Source organism: Pleurodeles waltl, chromosome 8 (genome assembly GCF_031143425.1).
Source record: "Pleurodeles waltl isolate 20211129_DDA chromosome 8, aPleWal1.hap1.20221129, whole genome shotgun sequence".
Taxonomy (NCBI): domain Eukaryota; kingdom Metazoa; phylum Chordata; class Amphibia; order Caudata; family Salamandridae; genus Pleurodeles; species Pleurodeles waltl.
Genome location: NC_090447.1, coordinates 1450784184 through 1450797576, shown reverse-complemented (window position 1 = coordinate 1450797576; position 13393 = coordinate 1450784184). Strand labels below are relative to the sequence as shown.

Sequence of the window (13393 nt, the reverse complement as noted above, 5' to 3'; positions counted from 1 at the left end):
ATGGCGTGATGTCTGCTGGATTTCACAAGGAATTTTTACATACATTCAGACAAAAACGTTTTAAAAGTAAAAAATATTGGTAATTTTGCAAAATATTGTGTTTTCTGTCACTTAGTACCCCTACCAATCCACATTCCTCTCATTTCCACTGCCCATTTGCCCCCCATGCACCCTGCTTGTCGTACAATGTATTTGCCAGCCTGATTGTTAGAAAATATGAAGTTCAGCCCCCCCCAATCTTACTGACCAAGCTACGCCGTTGTATTGGTTAAAATTAGATATTTCATACATTTCATAACAGAGGAATGGCTCAACTAACAGAGTAGTTTTTAGCATGATAAATTGTCTAACCAAAGGTTTGGCTGCCACCACTGCTTCTCTTTCAGGTTGTTTCCAAAGCTAAAACATTATTTGCCCTTCCAACATCAACCTTAGAAATACGTCAGGGTGATTCGATAGGTCTGGCTAAAAAACTCATTCAAGGTATCGAGATATCACAGTCAAGGCCAAGACAGTCCTCCAAAATGAGTCAAAGCCTGCTTTCAGGTTTAAGCCACACTTTGAGCCTTAACAGTAAGGGTCGCAGCTGTAACACATCAGCAATGTAGCTCATACCAGTTCTTTATACACCATAACTGTATTCTTTTCCTCAGTCTGAAGTAGTGGAGCTGCTGCATAGCCCCAAATGTCACAGCCATAGGAAACAATACAAATGCACTTGGCTTTGTAGTTTTCCATCATAGCATCAATTGATTTATAGACTAACCACCTTGAAAAGTAAAATGCACAGTTGTTGGCGCTACCAAAGTAGTCTTTTCTGATTCAGTAATGAAACCACCTCAGTGAGGAGTCAAATCAAAACCCAAAAAGGGAAAATACTCCACTCTGGTAATACGATGGCCCTTAACAGAGAAAGCGATTATCATGAAATGGGATTCTTCAGCTTTAGGGCCTGATTTCTGAAAAGTTTGAGCCGCCCTTGCGTCATTTTTTGAAAAACTTATTTTGTAAAATGATGCAAAGGTGGCGCAAACTTTTCATAAATCAGGCCCTTAGTGTTTAAGTCCAATTTTTCCATGAACTCAACAAAGAAATCTAAAAGACACTGCTACCCCCTTGAAATAAGCACAGTGTCGTCCACATTCGGCATATCTCTCCTCTGTTTAACTACATTGAGTTGAGGGTGATTGACATACAAGGTGAATAAAAAGGGGGCTAAAATGCAGTCTTGATGGATACCTCTTTTCGATCTAAAGGACTGTGAGCCGTCATCTATCTCACCACACATGACTGATGCTGTTGAGTTAATATGTAAATAATTTAGCAATCAAATAATGTCTCGATCACCCCCTGGTACCCAGGACAGCCCAGAGTTTCTCTTTATTAACTCTATCAAAATCTGAGCTGAGATTCATAGAGGGCAAGTGTACTGAACCATTTTTGCATTGGTGTACTTTGGGATAACCATTAACAAGCTTAAACATTGATCAATTGTTCCAAGGCCAGCCCTAAAACCATATCATACATGGGATAGGGGATTTTGTTCCTCAGCTCAAATACTAAGGTGATTCAGAACCACCTGGCCAATGAGTCTGGTAACAGCCAGCGTCTTCCCTGCAACTCTTCTTAAACTCATGCACAACTACTCTTTCAGACCAAGAATCTGGCAACCCATGTCTTACAGACGCATTAAGAAGCAGCGTGAGCAAAGGTGCCCATACGTTGACATTATATTTAAACAAGTCCCCTTGAACCCCATTCGAGCCTGGACCTTTATTGCTTGGCAGGGCAATGATGGCTTTGCTTGTCTCCTCCCACTCAAACCTGAATTGTGGCCATTCAGTAGCCAAAAAAGGGGCAGAAGCAGAGCCCTTATCATCATAAAGCGATGCAAACTGCTTCACACAAGCATCCGCTGAGACGTGTGAGGACACTTCAGGTCTCGGATCAGGGTTAAATAGGGGCGATTAACAATGCTCCAAACCAATCCACTATCTTGTTTAGTGAAACCAAGAGTATGTTCTCCCAAAGCCTCACTGTGTAACTGTAGTTTCCGTCCCTTTAGGACAAATTTATATTATGCTTTGCACAAGGAAACTGAGGTAATTTCTGCAGGAGATTGCTTCAGTGACCTATTTAATATCAGTAGGCTTTAGTCCAAGAGTGGTCAAACCAGTGGTTGGGGGAGCAACTCAAAGTATTGCCATACCTGGTTAACATAGATAAAACTGTACCACAAAAGGTATTGTATGAGGACAGAATTAGCTTATCAGACTATCATCAAGACACACCCCAAACTCATGTGTACATGTCTTAAAAAACTCAGTATAAAAGGCTTATGGTCTAATGATGAACAATTTTAATCTGCCCCTTTTATCCCTCAATAATACCACATCATTGAAATCATGAACCCTCCTGTTGTCTTCATAGCTCCATTTAAAAGAAGCCAGCCACGGGTTGTGGTCACTTCGTCCATTCCACAAAACCTTGTATTCTGTAAATATGTATAACAAACTTTCGGTCACAAGGCTAAAATCTATAATGGTCGCTTGCCCTACATGTGAAAGTGGCAATACAAGAAAGGCCCAGCTTTGGATCTGATAAAATGGAAGGCTTAAAATCTGATAAACTGGAATTCATAAGGTCTCCTTGTTATGAATGTCTTAAGTGCTCTGTATTTAATGCCCCCCCAGCCACGATTACTACTATTGAAAATGGGACAATCATCACACAAATGCAGATTAAACTCATCCATGCACGGCTGGTGTATTGGCAATAATGCAGGAGCTGTAACCCTCTAATGAGAAATTACATACCGCAGCCCATGTTTCCTCAAGGCAAATTATATGAAATTATTTCAAAAGACTACACCAGTGAACATCATCTCTTTCCCTGCCATGCCTATAAAATATCAAATTCACAGACCCCTTCACCCCTAAATCAATAAGGGAGCCAATCTTGAGAATCTACATTGCTTAATGCATCAAAGCTATTGGAAATGGGGTTATTAAAAATGTTACACTCTGAACCACCCACATCTGACTACTCCCTCAGTGTAATACTGCAAGAAGTGGTTAAAGCCTGCATCCTGTAAAAGAAACCAAGGGCCAGATGTACGAAGGCATGAGCACCTCGCAAACAGCGAAAAACGCCATTTGCGAGGCGCTAATGCCCTCACGCGATGCAGAAACACATTTTGCGAGTCGGAACCGACTCGCAAAATGTGTTTCCGACTCGCAAATAGGAAGGGGTGTTCCCTTCCTATTTGTGACTCGCACCGTGATGTAAGTTGATTTGCGACTGCGAAAGCGGTCGCAAATCAACTCGCAGTTACCATCCACTTGAAGTGGATGGTAACTCATTCGCAAACGGGAAGGGGTCCGCATGGGACCCCTTCCCCTTTGTGAATGCTCACAAAATTATTTTTTCAGAGCAGGCAGTGGTAAAAACCGAAACAAAAGGTTTCGGTATTTTTTTCTATTTGCAGCTCGTTTTCCTTTAAGGAAAACGGGCTGCAAAGAGAAAAAAAAACACTGCTTTATTTAAAAGCAGTCACGGACATGGTGGTCTGCTGTCTCCAGCAGGCCACCATCCCGTAAGTGCCTAGACTCGCCAAGGGGTCGCAAACTGCGACCCACCTCATTAATATTAATGAGGTGGGTCTTTGCGACCCCATAGCGAGTCGCAGAAGGTGTCTGAGACACCTTTCTGCATACAAATTTGCGAGTTGCAAATTGCGAGTTGGAAGGAGTCGCAATTTGCAACTCGCAAATTGCTTTCTACCTACATCTGGCCCCAAGTGACAAGGCCACAATGATGCACTGCATTTTATTAAATAACAGATAGATCCCTTAGCAGGTGCCCAGCGGTCATAGCATTAGTAAAAGTCACCACTACAAAATCTCCCTCAAACAGTTCGACATCCCTACCTACCCATGAGACTCTTCTAACCATATTGATCTGTTATAATAAAACCTGACCTTGATTCACTCACCTACTCAACCCGTGAATGACCCCGTTTTTCAGCTGCAAAAACTACCTCATCCCTCCTTGCTCCTAAGAGGTGGCATATTGGCCAAAACTATCACAAAAGGGATTGCGGCCATCAGAGGTCTCAGGTAGAATCCTATGCTGCCTCCCATCCCCATTGTTGCAGAATGGAACACCTCAGTAGAAATATGAGACCTGGCAGATCATATATCTGGCATGTTAGTTGCAGGACCAGACTTTTTATTAGACTCCGACCAACGTAGGCCCTTACTCCCCCGTCTCCCATGTCCATTATTGGCAAGCAACAGGAATCATGTCTTAAATCAACCTTATCTAATGGGAAGGCCTGGGGAATTACATTAGTATTCTGGAAATATGGTGCAGGAGGGACCAACCTCCTGTCACTACTTGGTGGAACGTCCAAAACATCAGTTGACAAGCTACTAAAATTAACGCAAGCTTTAATTGACTTTGCTAAATTTGAGGTCATAGATTCCATCCTGGTTAAACAATGGCTGAAGGACCAATAAAGTCCTGTACAAGATTTTCCAGTCTCTGAAATTGCTCCTCTGTCACAGCCCTAAGTTGCAGGTGTTTACCTGGTCTCTGCTCTTCAGCCTCCTTACATTGCTTCATCATATCCCCGTTCAGAGAGCTGTTAGAATTGATGGGCTTTTTCCACTTGTCCAATGATTGACTTACGGGAGTATCATAGTTACAGAGTCACTGCAATCCTAAGTGTTGGTTCAGCCTTGCTGCCCTAATCCTAACTGCTCCTACACTGAAGTGATTTCTTCCGTAATTGCACCAATGGGCAAAGTAAGATATAGAAGAGCTAGTACAGGGTCGTTTGTCCATCAGATGGGCGGTATATTAGATTTATGATTACCCATAATCCAGCAAGGAGGTCACTAGGCCAGGTCGGGTGGCCTGGACTGGTCCCGATTGGTCGTGGATGGGCACAGACAGGCCTGCTCTTTGCCCGATGTTTGTCCTGGCACCTCCATGTCATCAGTCTTGGGAGGTCACGAGGCCAAGTGAGATGGCCCAGTCAGGTCTTGATTGGTCACGGATGGGCACAGATGGGCTCACTCTTGGACGGTGTTTACCAGGGCACACACCGGGGAACATCCTGTGATGCGGGAAAGAGAGCATGCTTTTATCAGTGCTGGGCACCTACTCCCACAAAGTGAATGGTGGGCAGTGTGGTGGGCAATGCAGTCCTCCAACAGTGTCCCAAAGTGTCCAGCACTATGGGAAAAAGAGTGCACTTTTATAAGCGCCAGGCACTTACTCCTACCTTTACCATCTGCCCTTGTGCACTGTGGGTAATGCAGTCCTCCAACAGCACCCCAGTAGTGTCCAGTGAAAAACCATACAGGAGCACAGAAGTTTCCTCAATATGAAACCCTTTGGTGTGTTTATTATAGGTGGCAATGCAAGATTACCACAAGATCTCCAAATATCATGGGATCTTCCTGGTTGCTAAATTATTCGCTGGATTTTGCTGAGGATCCCAGGAAGACCCCAACTCTCCAGCAACCCCACAAACTGCAAATGTAATACTCCTTTGAAACATCCTTTTGCACAGTTTAAGATGAGTAGACCCTCTATAGGTCTTCTGAATGTATAGTCTCAACTGGTAACCCCACTAGTCAGAATGTCACTACCTCTATGGTTGATCAAGTGACAGGAAATGGGCAGGTCCAGAATTGAAGAAGCATGTCCAAGTAGCTTTTGTTGTATTCTGTATTAAGGAACTTGGGGCCAGATGTAGCAAATTTGGAAATTGCAACGACTCGCAAATTGCAAGTCGCAATTTCCAATGCAGAACGGTGTCTCAGACACCGTCTGCGAGTCGGTATGGGGTCACAAAGACCCACCTCATTAATATTAATGAGGTGGGTCGCAAATTGCGGCCCCATACCGACTATGGGCACTCGCAAACATGGAGGCCTGCTGTAGTCAGCAGACCTCCATGTTCGTGACTGCTTTTAAATAAAGCAGTTTTTTTTTTTTAAGTGTAGCCCGTTTTCCTTAAAGGAAAACGAGCTGCACTTTAAAAAAAAAAACGAAACCTTTAGTTTCGGTATTTTTTCAGGGCAGCTAGTGGTCCCTAGGACCACTACCTACCCTGAAAAAATAATTTGTGGTCCATTCACAAAGGGGAAGGGGTCCCATGGGGACCCCTTCCAATTTGCGAGTGGGTTACCATCCACTTGAAGTGGATGGTAACTGCGACACCATTTGCGACTGCATATGCGGTCGCAAATGGTATTGCATACCACTCCGAATCGCAAATAGGAAGGGAACACCCCTTCCTATTTGCGATTCTGAAATGCATTTTGCGAGTCGGTCCCGACTCGCAAAATGCATTTCTGCATTGGAAACTGGAATTTGCGAGTCGCAAACGGCATTTTTTGCCGTTTGCGACTCGCAAATAGTTTCCTGCATCTGGCCCCAGATCTTGTGAATCAGACTGATGGGGAAGCTTAACGTTTATTCCAAAGTACCACTGAAACCCATAGAACAAGCATTTGTAGACACTCCAAGCCAGTTGAGGCAATTGGAGAATGGTGGAAAGATAAGCTCCAGCCCCTGAGATTTCCATGCACTACGCAGTCACATGTATTAACCAGACCTGTAGCAGGAAAGCCTGATAGTCACCTCCTGGCTAAGTTAAATATAGGTTAGTGAGAAGGCAGGAGGAGTGTGCTGTTGAAGGCTTTGATGTGACGAAAATCCAAAGCACAGATAAATGTCCACCACACAAGGGTCAGAATCCTGTGTCCCCTGGCCTGGAATTACCAAATACAGAATTTGCAGATTGAGGTCCTTAGTGGCCACACACTAGAAATCGTAAGAGAAGGTAACATTTGCTATTTGTTTTGGGAGAAACAGAGACTGAGATATGCATTTCAGGGTAGGTCTCAAAACCCACCTCTTCAATGTCTTGCTGTCATCCTAGTTGAGATCCTGTCTTCTCCCACTTCACTCCTTTGATATATTTTCTTCACATTTATTATCCTGAGTAATTATTGCATATATGCCCCCATTACTTTCCAACTACACATCTTGACCATGTATCTTGCTGCTATGTACAGCGCTCTGCTGCATTCCGGGGCTTGGTTTGCACTATGTACATATTCCAAATAAAATTAAATGTAATAAAATACATACATTTTAATTTAGGCACCTTTTGACTGATTGCTCTCCATTTCTGTGATATGTTAATTTTATTTAATATATCTTTATAATTGTATCTGATCTTGGTTTGGAAGAGTGTCCTAACATTTTTTTTTGCACCCATCCACTTTTTAATCAAATCAATATTGATAAATATGCAAAATAAATGCCATGTTCGAATTCTGCAGAATGTTATAGTGCTCATTTAGTATCTGTTTCCTACAAATAGGACTGGTACAGCCCATCTGTCTGCCCAATTACGGTGAAGAATTTCCAGATGGGAAACTCTGCTGGATATCAGGATGGGGTGCCCTTGAAGAAGGAGGTAATACCTAGATTATTGTCATTAAATTTAACCTTACACTGAAAGAAATCTTATCAATATTCAGTATACCATTTGGATTTTATGATCAAGTTACATGTTATGTGAGAGAGGATGATTTTTATTTTGTTTCTGCTGGTGCTTGTTTTATTTGTATAGTAGGAGACCTAGAAGAACTTAATCACTTTTCTGGACCATAGGTTTAAAAAAAGTATGCTTGATTGAATGACCGTGAATTTAGAAAAAAGAAAGAGGGGGCATTTTGGATGACATAGATAGTTTAGTCTGTAGCAGTATTGTTGTATAGGTAAGGACCAAGGCTGGTGATGAAGGTTGAAGAAGCAGTTACGCCTTGCTACTATGTCCAAAAGTACACCAGTAGCATCTCACTCACCTATTACTTTGCGCCTTTTTAGGGGCTTGAGGAGCTGTGCAAATGGCACAATACAATATAACAACTTCAGATATGGGAAACACTGTTTTAGTTAGGCAGAGGTCTAGAGCAATGGTTCCCAACCTTTTGATTTCTGTGGACCCCCACTTTAACATTAATGGAACCCAGGGACCCCCACTGAATCATCATTGGAATCTGGGGACCCCCACCTGAGCCATTACTGGAAGCTGGGGACCTAATTTGTCAATATTTGTTAATATTTTTTAATTTTCTAGGCTCTCGCGGACCCCCTGATAAGGCTTCGCGGACCCCCAGGGGTCCTAAGACCACAGGTTGGGAACCACTGGTTCTAGAGCAAATATTTAATCAGATAGATCTGAAATTCCTATAAACAAGAAAATGCTTGCTTAGCACCCTGAACCAACTTATGTCCTGCAGAAATCATTGAACCACTTAAATTATTGATATGGAGGTGAGCTGCTGAACAATCATTCTTGATGACTCCTTGTTTTCATGAACATCTGTTGAGACCATCAAACAATACACCAATGATCAAATTGGCCTCACCAAGAGAACGACTGCTACAAGTGCAGGTCGCACAGTAGTAACTCTATCTGGAAAGCACACCCTTCTCCACATTGACTTCTTTTGTTTGTACCCATTTCTGTTGCTAAGTGCAGCATCCCAGCCCCTAGATGGTTACAGCCCTTTGTGGTTTGCTTTTGGGTTTTTGTTCGATGATTCCCCAGGTATCATTTGCTTTGTGAGATTACTTAGAGTCCTCAAAGTTAAAAGACACAAACTCTGTTTCCGTGCAGATACCATTGATCCCATGATTGCTATTTGTGTTTGTGTCTGTGTCCCAAACATCAATGTTTGCAAACAATAACCACATACTTTAGATCCACTTAGCAGGAAGAGACCCATTAAGTGTTTGAACACTCTATTAAACCTTGTGAATATTTGCTGTTGGAAACATTTTGGGCCCGATTCACAAACTGGATTTTGTAAAACGTAAATTGTACTGAGTAATAGTGCTTAAATCCAAATGTATTTCACAAACCTTTAACTCTAAGGGCCTGATTACGATCTTGGCGGATGGAATACTTGTCACAAACGTGATGGATATTCTGTCTGCCATAGTACGTCTTCATAGGATAAAATAGGGTTGTAATATGTTGGACCGGATATCAGTCACACTTGTGACAGAGTAACTGTTAGAAATGGGGTCTTTGGTTGGCAGTCAGGTTACCCCCTGTCCAAGCAAGGACCCTCACGCTAGTCAGCGTAAAAGAGAATCACCCTCAGCCAGCCCCTGCTTATCCCCTTGGTAGCTTGGCATGAGCAGTAGGCTTAACTTCAGAGTGCTAGGTGTAAAGTATTTGTACCAACGCACGCAGTAATTCAATGAAAACACTACAAAATGACACAACACAGGTTTAGAAAAATAGAAAATATTAATCTAAACAAAACAAGACAAAAATGACAAAAATCTACAATACACAAGTCAAGTTATCAAAAAAAATGCAAAAAGAGTCTTCATGTAATTTTAAACACACACTAACACTGTTAGCATGAAAATGTACCTTGGGTGTGTCAAAAATAACCTCGCACGGGCGAGTGTGTTTCAAAAAGTGCTTGCGATGTATTGATTTCACTCATGAGCGAATCCTTGCGTTGTTTCTCCTTTCATCAGGTTGCGGCGCGTTGTTCCTTGTCTCTGCAGGAGAGCGATGCGTCGATCTGGTCAGCACTCTCGGGTCTGGGCAGGCCTTGCGTTGTTTTTACACGCCGAGCGGTACTTGCATTGGGAATCCAGCCGCATGATGATCCGAAAACAACGCAGCGTGGGTTGCGATCTCACGATCTTCCGTCAGCAATGCTGTGCATCGTTTCTCCAGCCCCGGGTGTCGATCTTCGTGTCGTGTTGCAGGCGACCGTCGATTTTCAGCCGCGAAGCCAGCGGCGCATCGATTTTTCAGCCGCAGGTCGGAGTTGCGTCGATTTATTCCCCGCTCAGCGTTCTGTGCTTGGATTTCTTCCTCTTGGGCTGCCAGCTTCTCCTTTCAGGGTCCAAGGAACTGGATGGGCACCTCTTGGCAAGGTAGGAGTCTCTTCAGAGACATCAGGTGTTGGCAGAGAGCAGACTTCAAACAACAGGAGGCAAGCTCTAAATCAAGCCCTTGGAGATCTTCACAAGATGGAAGGCACACAAAGTCCAGTCTTTGCCCTCTTACTCTGGCAGAAGCAGCAACTGCAGAATAGCTCCACAAAGCACAGTCACAGGCAGGGCAGCTCTTCTTCCTCAGCTCATCAGCCCTTCTCCAGGCAGAGGTTCTTCTTGGTTTCCAGAAGTGTTCTAAAGTCTATAGTTTTGGGTGCCCTTCGTATACCCATTTTCTCCTTTGTAGTAGGCCTACTTCAAAGCAAAGTCGCTCTTGATTGTGAAATCCTGCCTTGCCCAGGCCAGGCCTCAGACACTCACCAGGGGGTTGGAGACTGCATTGTGTGAGGGCAGGCACAACCCTTTCAGGTGTGAGTGACCCCTCCTCCCCTCCCTCGTAGCACAGATGGCTCATCAGGAAATGCAGACTACACCCCAGCTCCCTTTGTGTCACTGTCTAGTGTGAGGTGCAACCAGCTCAACTGTCAAACTGACCCAGACAGGGAATCCACAAACAGGCAGAGCCACATAAATGGTATAAGCAAGAAAATGCTAATTTTCTAAAAGGGCCATTTTCAAACACACAATCTTAAAATCAACTTTATTAAAATATGTATTTTTAAATTAATTGTGTGCTCAGAGACCCCAAACTCCACATGTCCATCCGCTCCCAAAGGGAATCTACACTTTAATCATATTTAAAGGTGGCCCCCATGTTAACCTATGAGAGGGACAGGCCTTGCAACAGTGAAAAACAAATTTAGCAATATTTCACTGTCAGGACATATAAAACACATTACTATGGGGGTCATTCTGACCCTGGCGGTAAAATCCGCCAGGGCCAATGACCGCGGGAGCACCGCCAACAGGCTGGCGGTGCTCCCATGGGCATTCTGACCGCGGCGGTACAGCCGCGGTCAGAAACGGAAAACCGGCGGCCCTGGGGAATCCTCCATGGCGGCGCAGCTTGCTGCGCCGCCATGGGGATTCCGACCCCCATACCGCCTTCCTGTTCCTGGCGGTTTTGGCCGCCGGGAACAGAATGGCGGTATGGGGTGTCGTGGGGCCCCTGGGGGCCCCTGCAGTGCCCATGCCAATGGCATGGGCACTGCAGGGGCCCCCGTAACAGGGCCCCACAAAGATTTTCAGTGTCTGCCATGCAGACACTGAAAATCGCGACGGGTGCAACTGAACCCATCACACCCATTCCACTCCGCCGGCTCAATTCGGAGCCGGCATCCTCATGGAAGGGTGTTTCCCGCTGGGCTGGCGGGCGGCCTTCTGGCGGTCGCCCGCCAGCCCAGCGGGAAACCCAGAATACCTGCGGCAGTCTTTTGACCGCGCAGCGGTATTCTGGCGGTCCCCGCCAGGCCGGCGGCTTCCGCCGCCGGCCGGGGTCAGAATGACCCCCTTTACGTCCTACCTTAACCATACACTGCACCCTGCCCTTGGGGCTACCTAGGGCCTACCGTAGGGGTGCCTTACATGTAAGAAAAGGGAAGGTTTAGGCCTGGCAAGTGGGTACCCTTGCCAGTCAAATTTACAGTTAAAAATGCACACACAGACACTGCAGAGGCAGGTCTGACACATGATTACAGAGCTACTTATGTGGGCGGCACAATCAGTGCTGCCGGCCCACTAGTAGCATTTGATTTAGAGGCCCTGGGCACCTCTAGTGCACTCTACTATGGACTTACTAGTAAATCAAATATGCCAATCATGGATAAGCCAATTACATACATATTGGGTAAAGGAGCACTTGCACTTTAGCACTGGTTAGCAGTGATAAAGTGCCCAGAGTAACAAAAACAGCAAAAACAGAGTCCAGCACACCTGAACAACTTGGGAAACAGAGGCAAAAAGTTAAGGGAGACCACACCAGGGATGACAAGTCTAACACGTGTCCCCCCCAGCTGAAAGTGGGGAGCAACTACCCAACCTCTTGGGAGTTCTCATCACTAAGGTGGAAGAACATAGACAGACCATCAGCATTGGCGTGTTCTGTACCAGGACGGTGTTCCACCGTAAAGTCCATCCCCTGTAGGGAAATGGACCACCTCAACAGTTTTGGATTCTCACCCCTCATCTGCATTAACCATCTGAGGGGCCTGTGGTTGGTCTGAACTCGGAATTGAGTCTCAAACAAGTAGGGTCTTAGCTTTTCAGCGCCCAGACCACAGCAAACGCTTCACGTTCTATGGCATTCCACCTTTGTTCCCTGGGAAGTAACCTCCTGCTAATGAAGGCTACGGGTTGATCTAGGCCCTCTTCCTTAAGCTGTGAGAGTACTGCTCCAATACCATGCTTTGAGGCGTCTGTTTACACAACAAACTCCTTGGTAGCACATGGCAGCCTTCAGGGCATCAAAAGCGGTCTGGCAAGCCTCTGTCCAGATCATGTTCCTGGGTTGCTTCTTAGAAGTCAACTCAGTCATGGGGGTAACAATGGTACCATAACCCTTGACAAACCTCATGTAGTATCCTGTGAGACCTAAAAAGGCTCTCACTTCAGTCTGGGTCTTGGGAGGCTTCCAAGCCAGGTAGTATCAATCTTAGGCTGTATGGGTGCCACCTGGCCACTCCCACCTGTGTCCTAAGTACACCACAGAACCCTGCTCTATTTGGCACTTGCTTGCCTTAATAGCGAGACCTGGCTTCTACAGGGCCTCTAACACTCTCCAGAGGTGTTGCAGATGTTCCTCCCATGTGGAACTAAACCCAGCAATGTCATCCAGGTAGGCAGCACTGAACTCATTCAGCCCAGCCAACACCTGGTTGACCAACCTCTGAAAGGTGGCAGGGGCATTCTTCATCCTAAATGGTATGACTTTAAATTGAAATTGTCCATCTGGGGTAGAGAATGCTGACCTCTCCTTGCCCCCCTCAGTTAAGGCAATCTGCCAGTACCCAGATGTTAAGTCAAACGTACTGAGGTACTTGGTAGCTCCAAACCGGACAATGAGCTCATCAGCTCAGGGGATGGGGTGTGTCTCAGTCTTACTGACCGCATTGAGTCCCCGGTAGTCCACACAGAACCTGAGTTCTGGAGTGGCACCAGGTGCAGCACCCTTTTGGACCAATACCACTGGGCTGGCCCAATGACTGCTGATGTGCTCAATAACCGCTAGGGTTAGCATTTTTGATACTTCATCCTTAATGCAAGCCCTGACCCTGTCAGTCACCCTGTAAACGTTTTGTTTAATGGGTGTACTGTCCTCAGTGTGCCTCCTGGGATCAGGGAAAACAGTGAGGCAAACTGTCCCAACACGTGGCAACAGTCACCCTGCTGCTCCTTAGTCAGGGAGAGGGAGAGGATCACTCCCTCCACAGATCCATCT

General features: G+C 45.3%; 1 protein-coding gene across 1 annotated transcript in view; it reads left to right on the top strand.

Moving 5' to 3' along the window:
- TMPRSS3 (transmembrane serine protease 3) overlaps positions 1–13393 on the top strand; it is a 179730-nt gene that overhangs the window by 75545 nt on the left and 90792 nt on the right. Inside the window, exon 8 of the mRNA XM_069203555.1 lies at positions 7406–7501. Coding sequence (XP_069059656.1) covers positions 7406–7501 — 96 coding nt within the window. The remainder of the gene's footprint in view (positions 1–7405; positions 7502–13393) is intronic.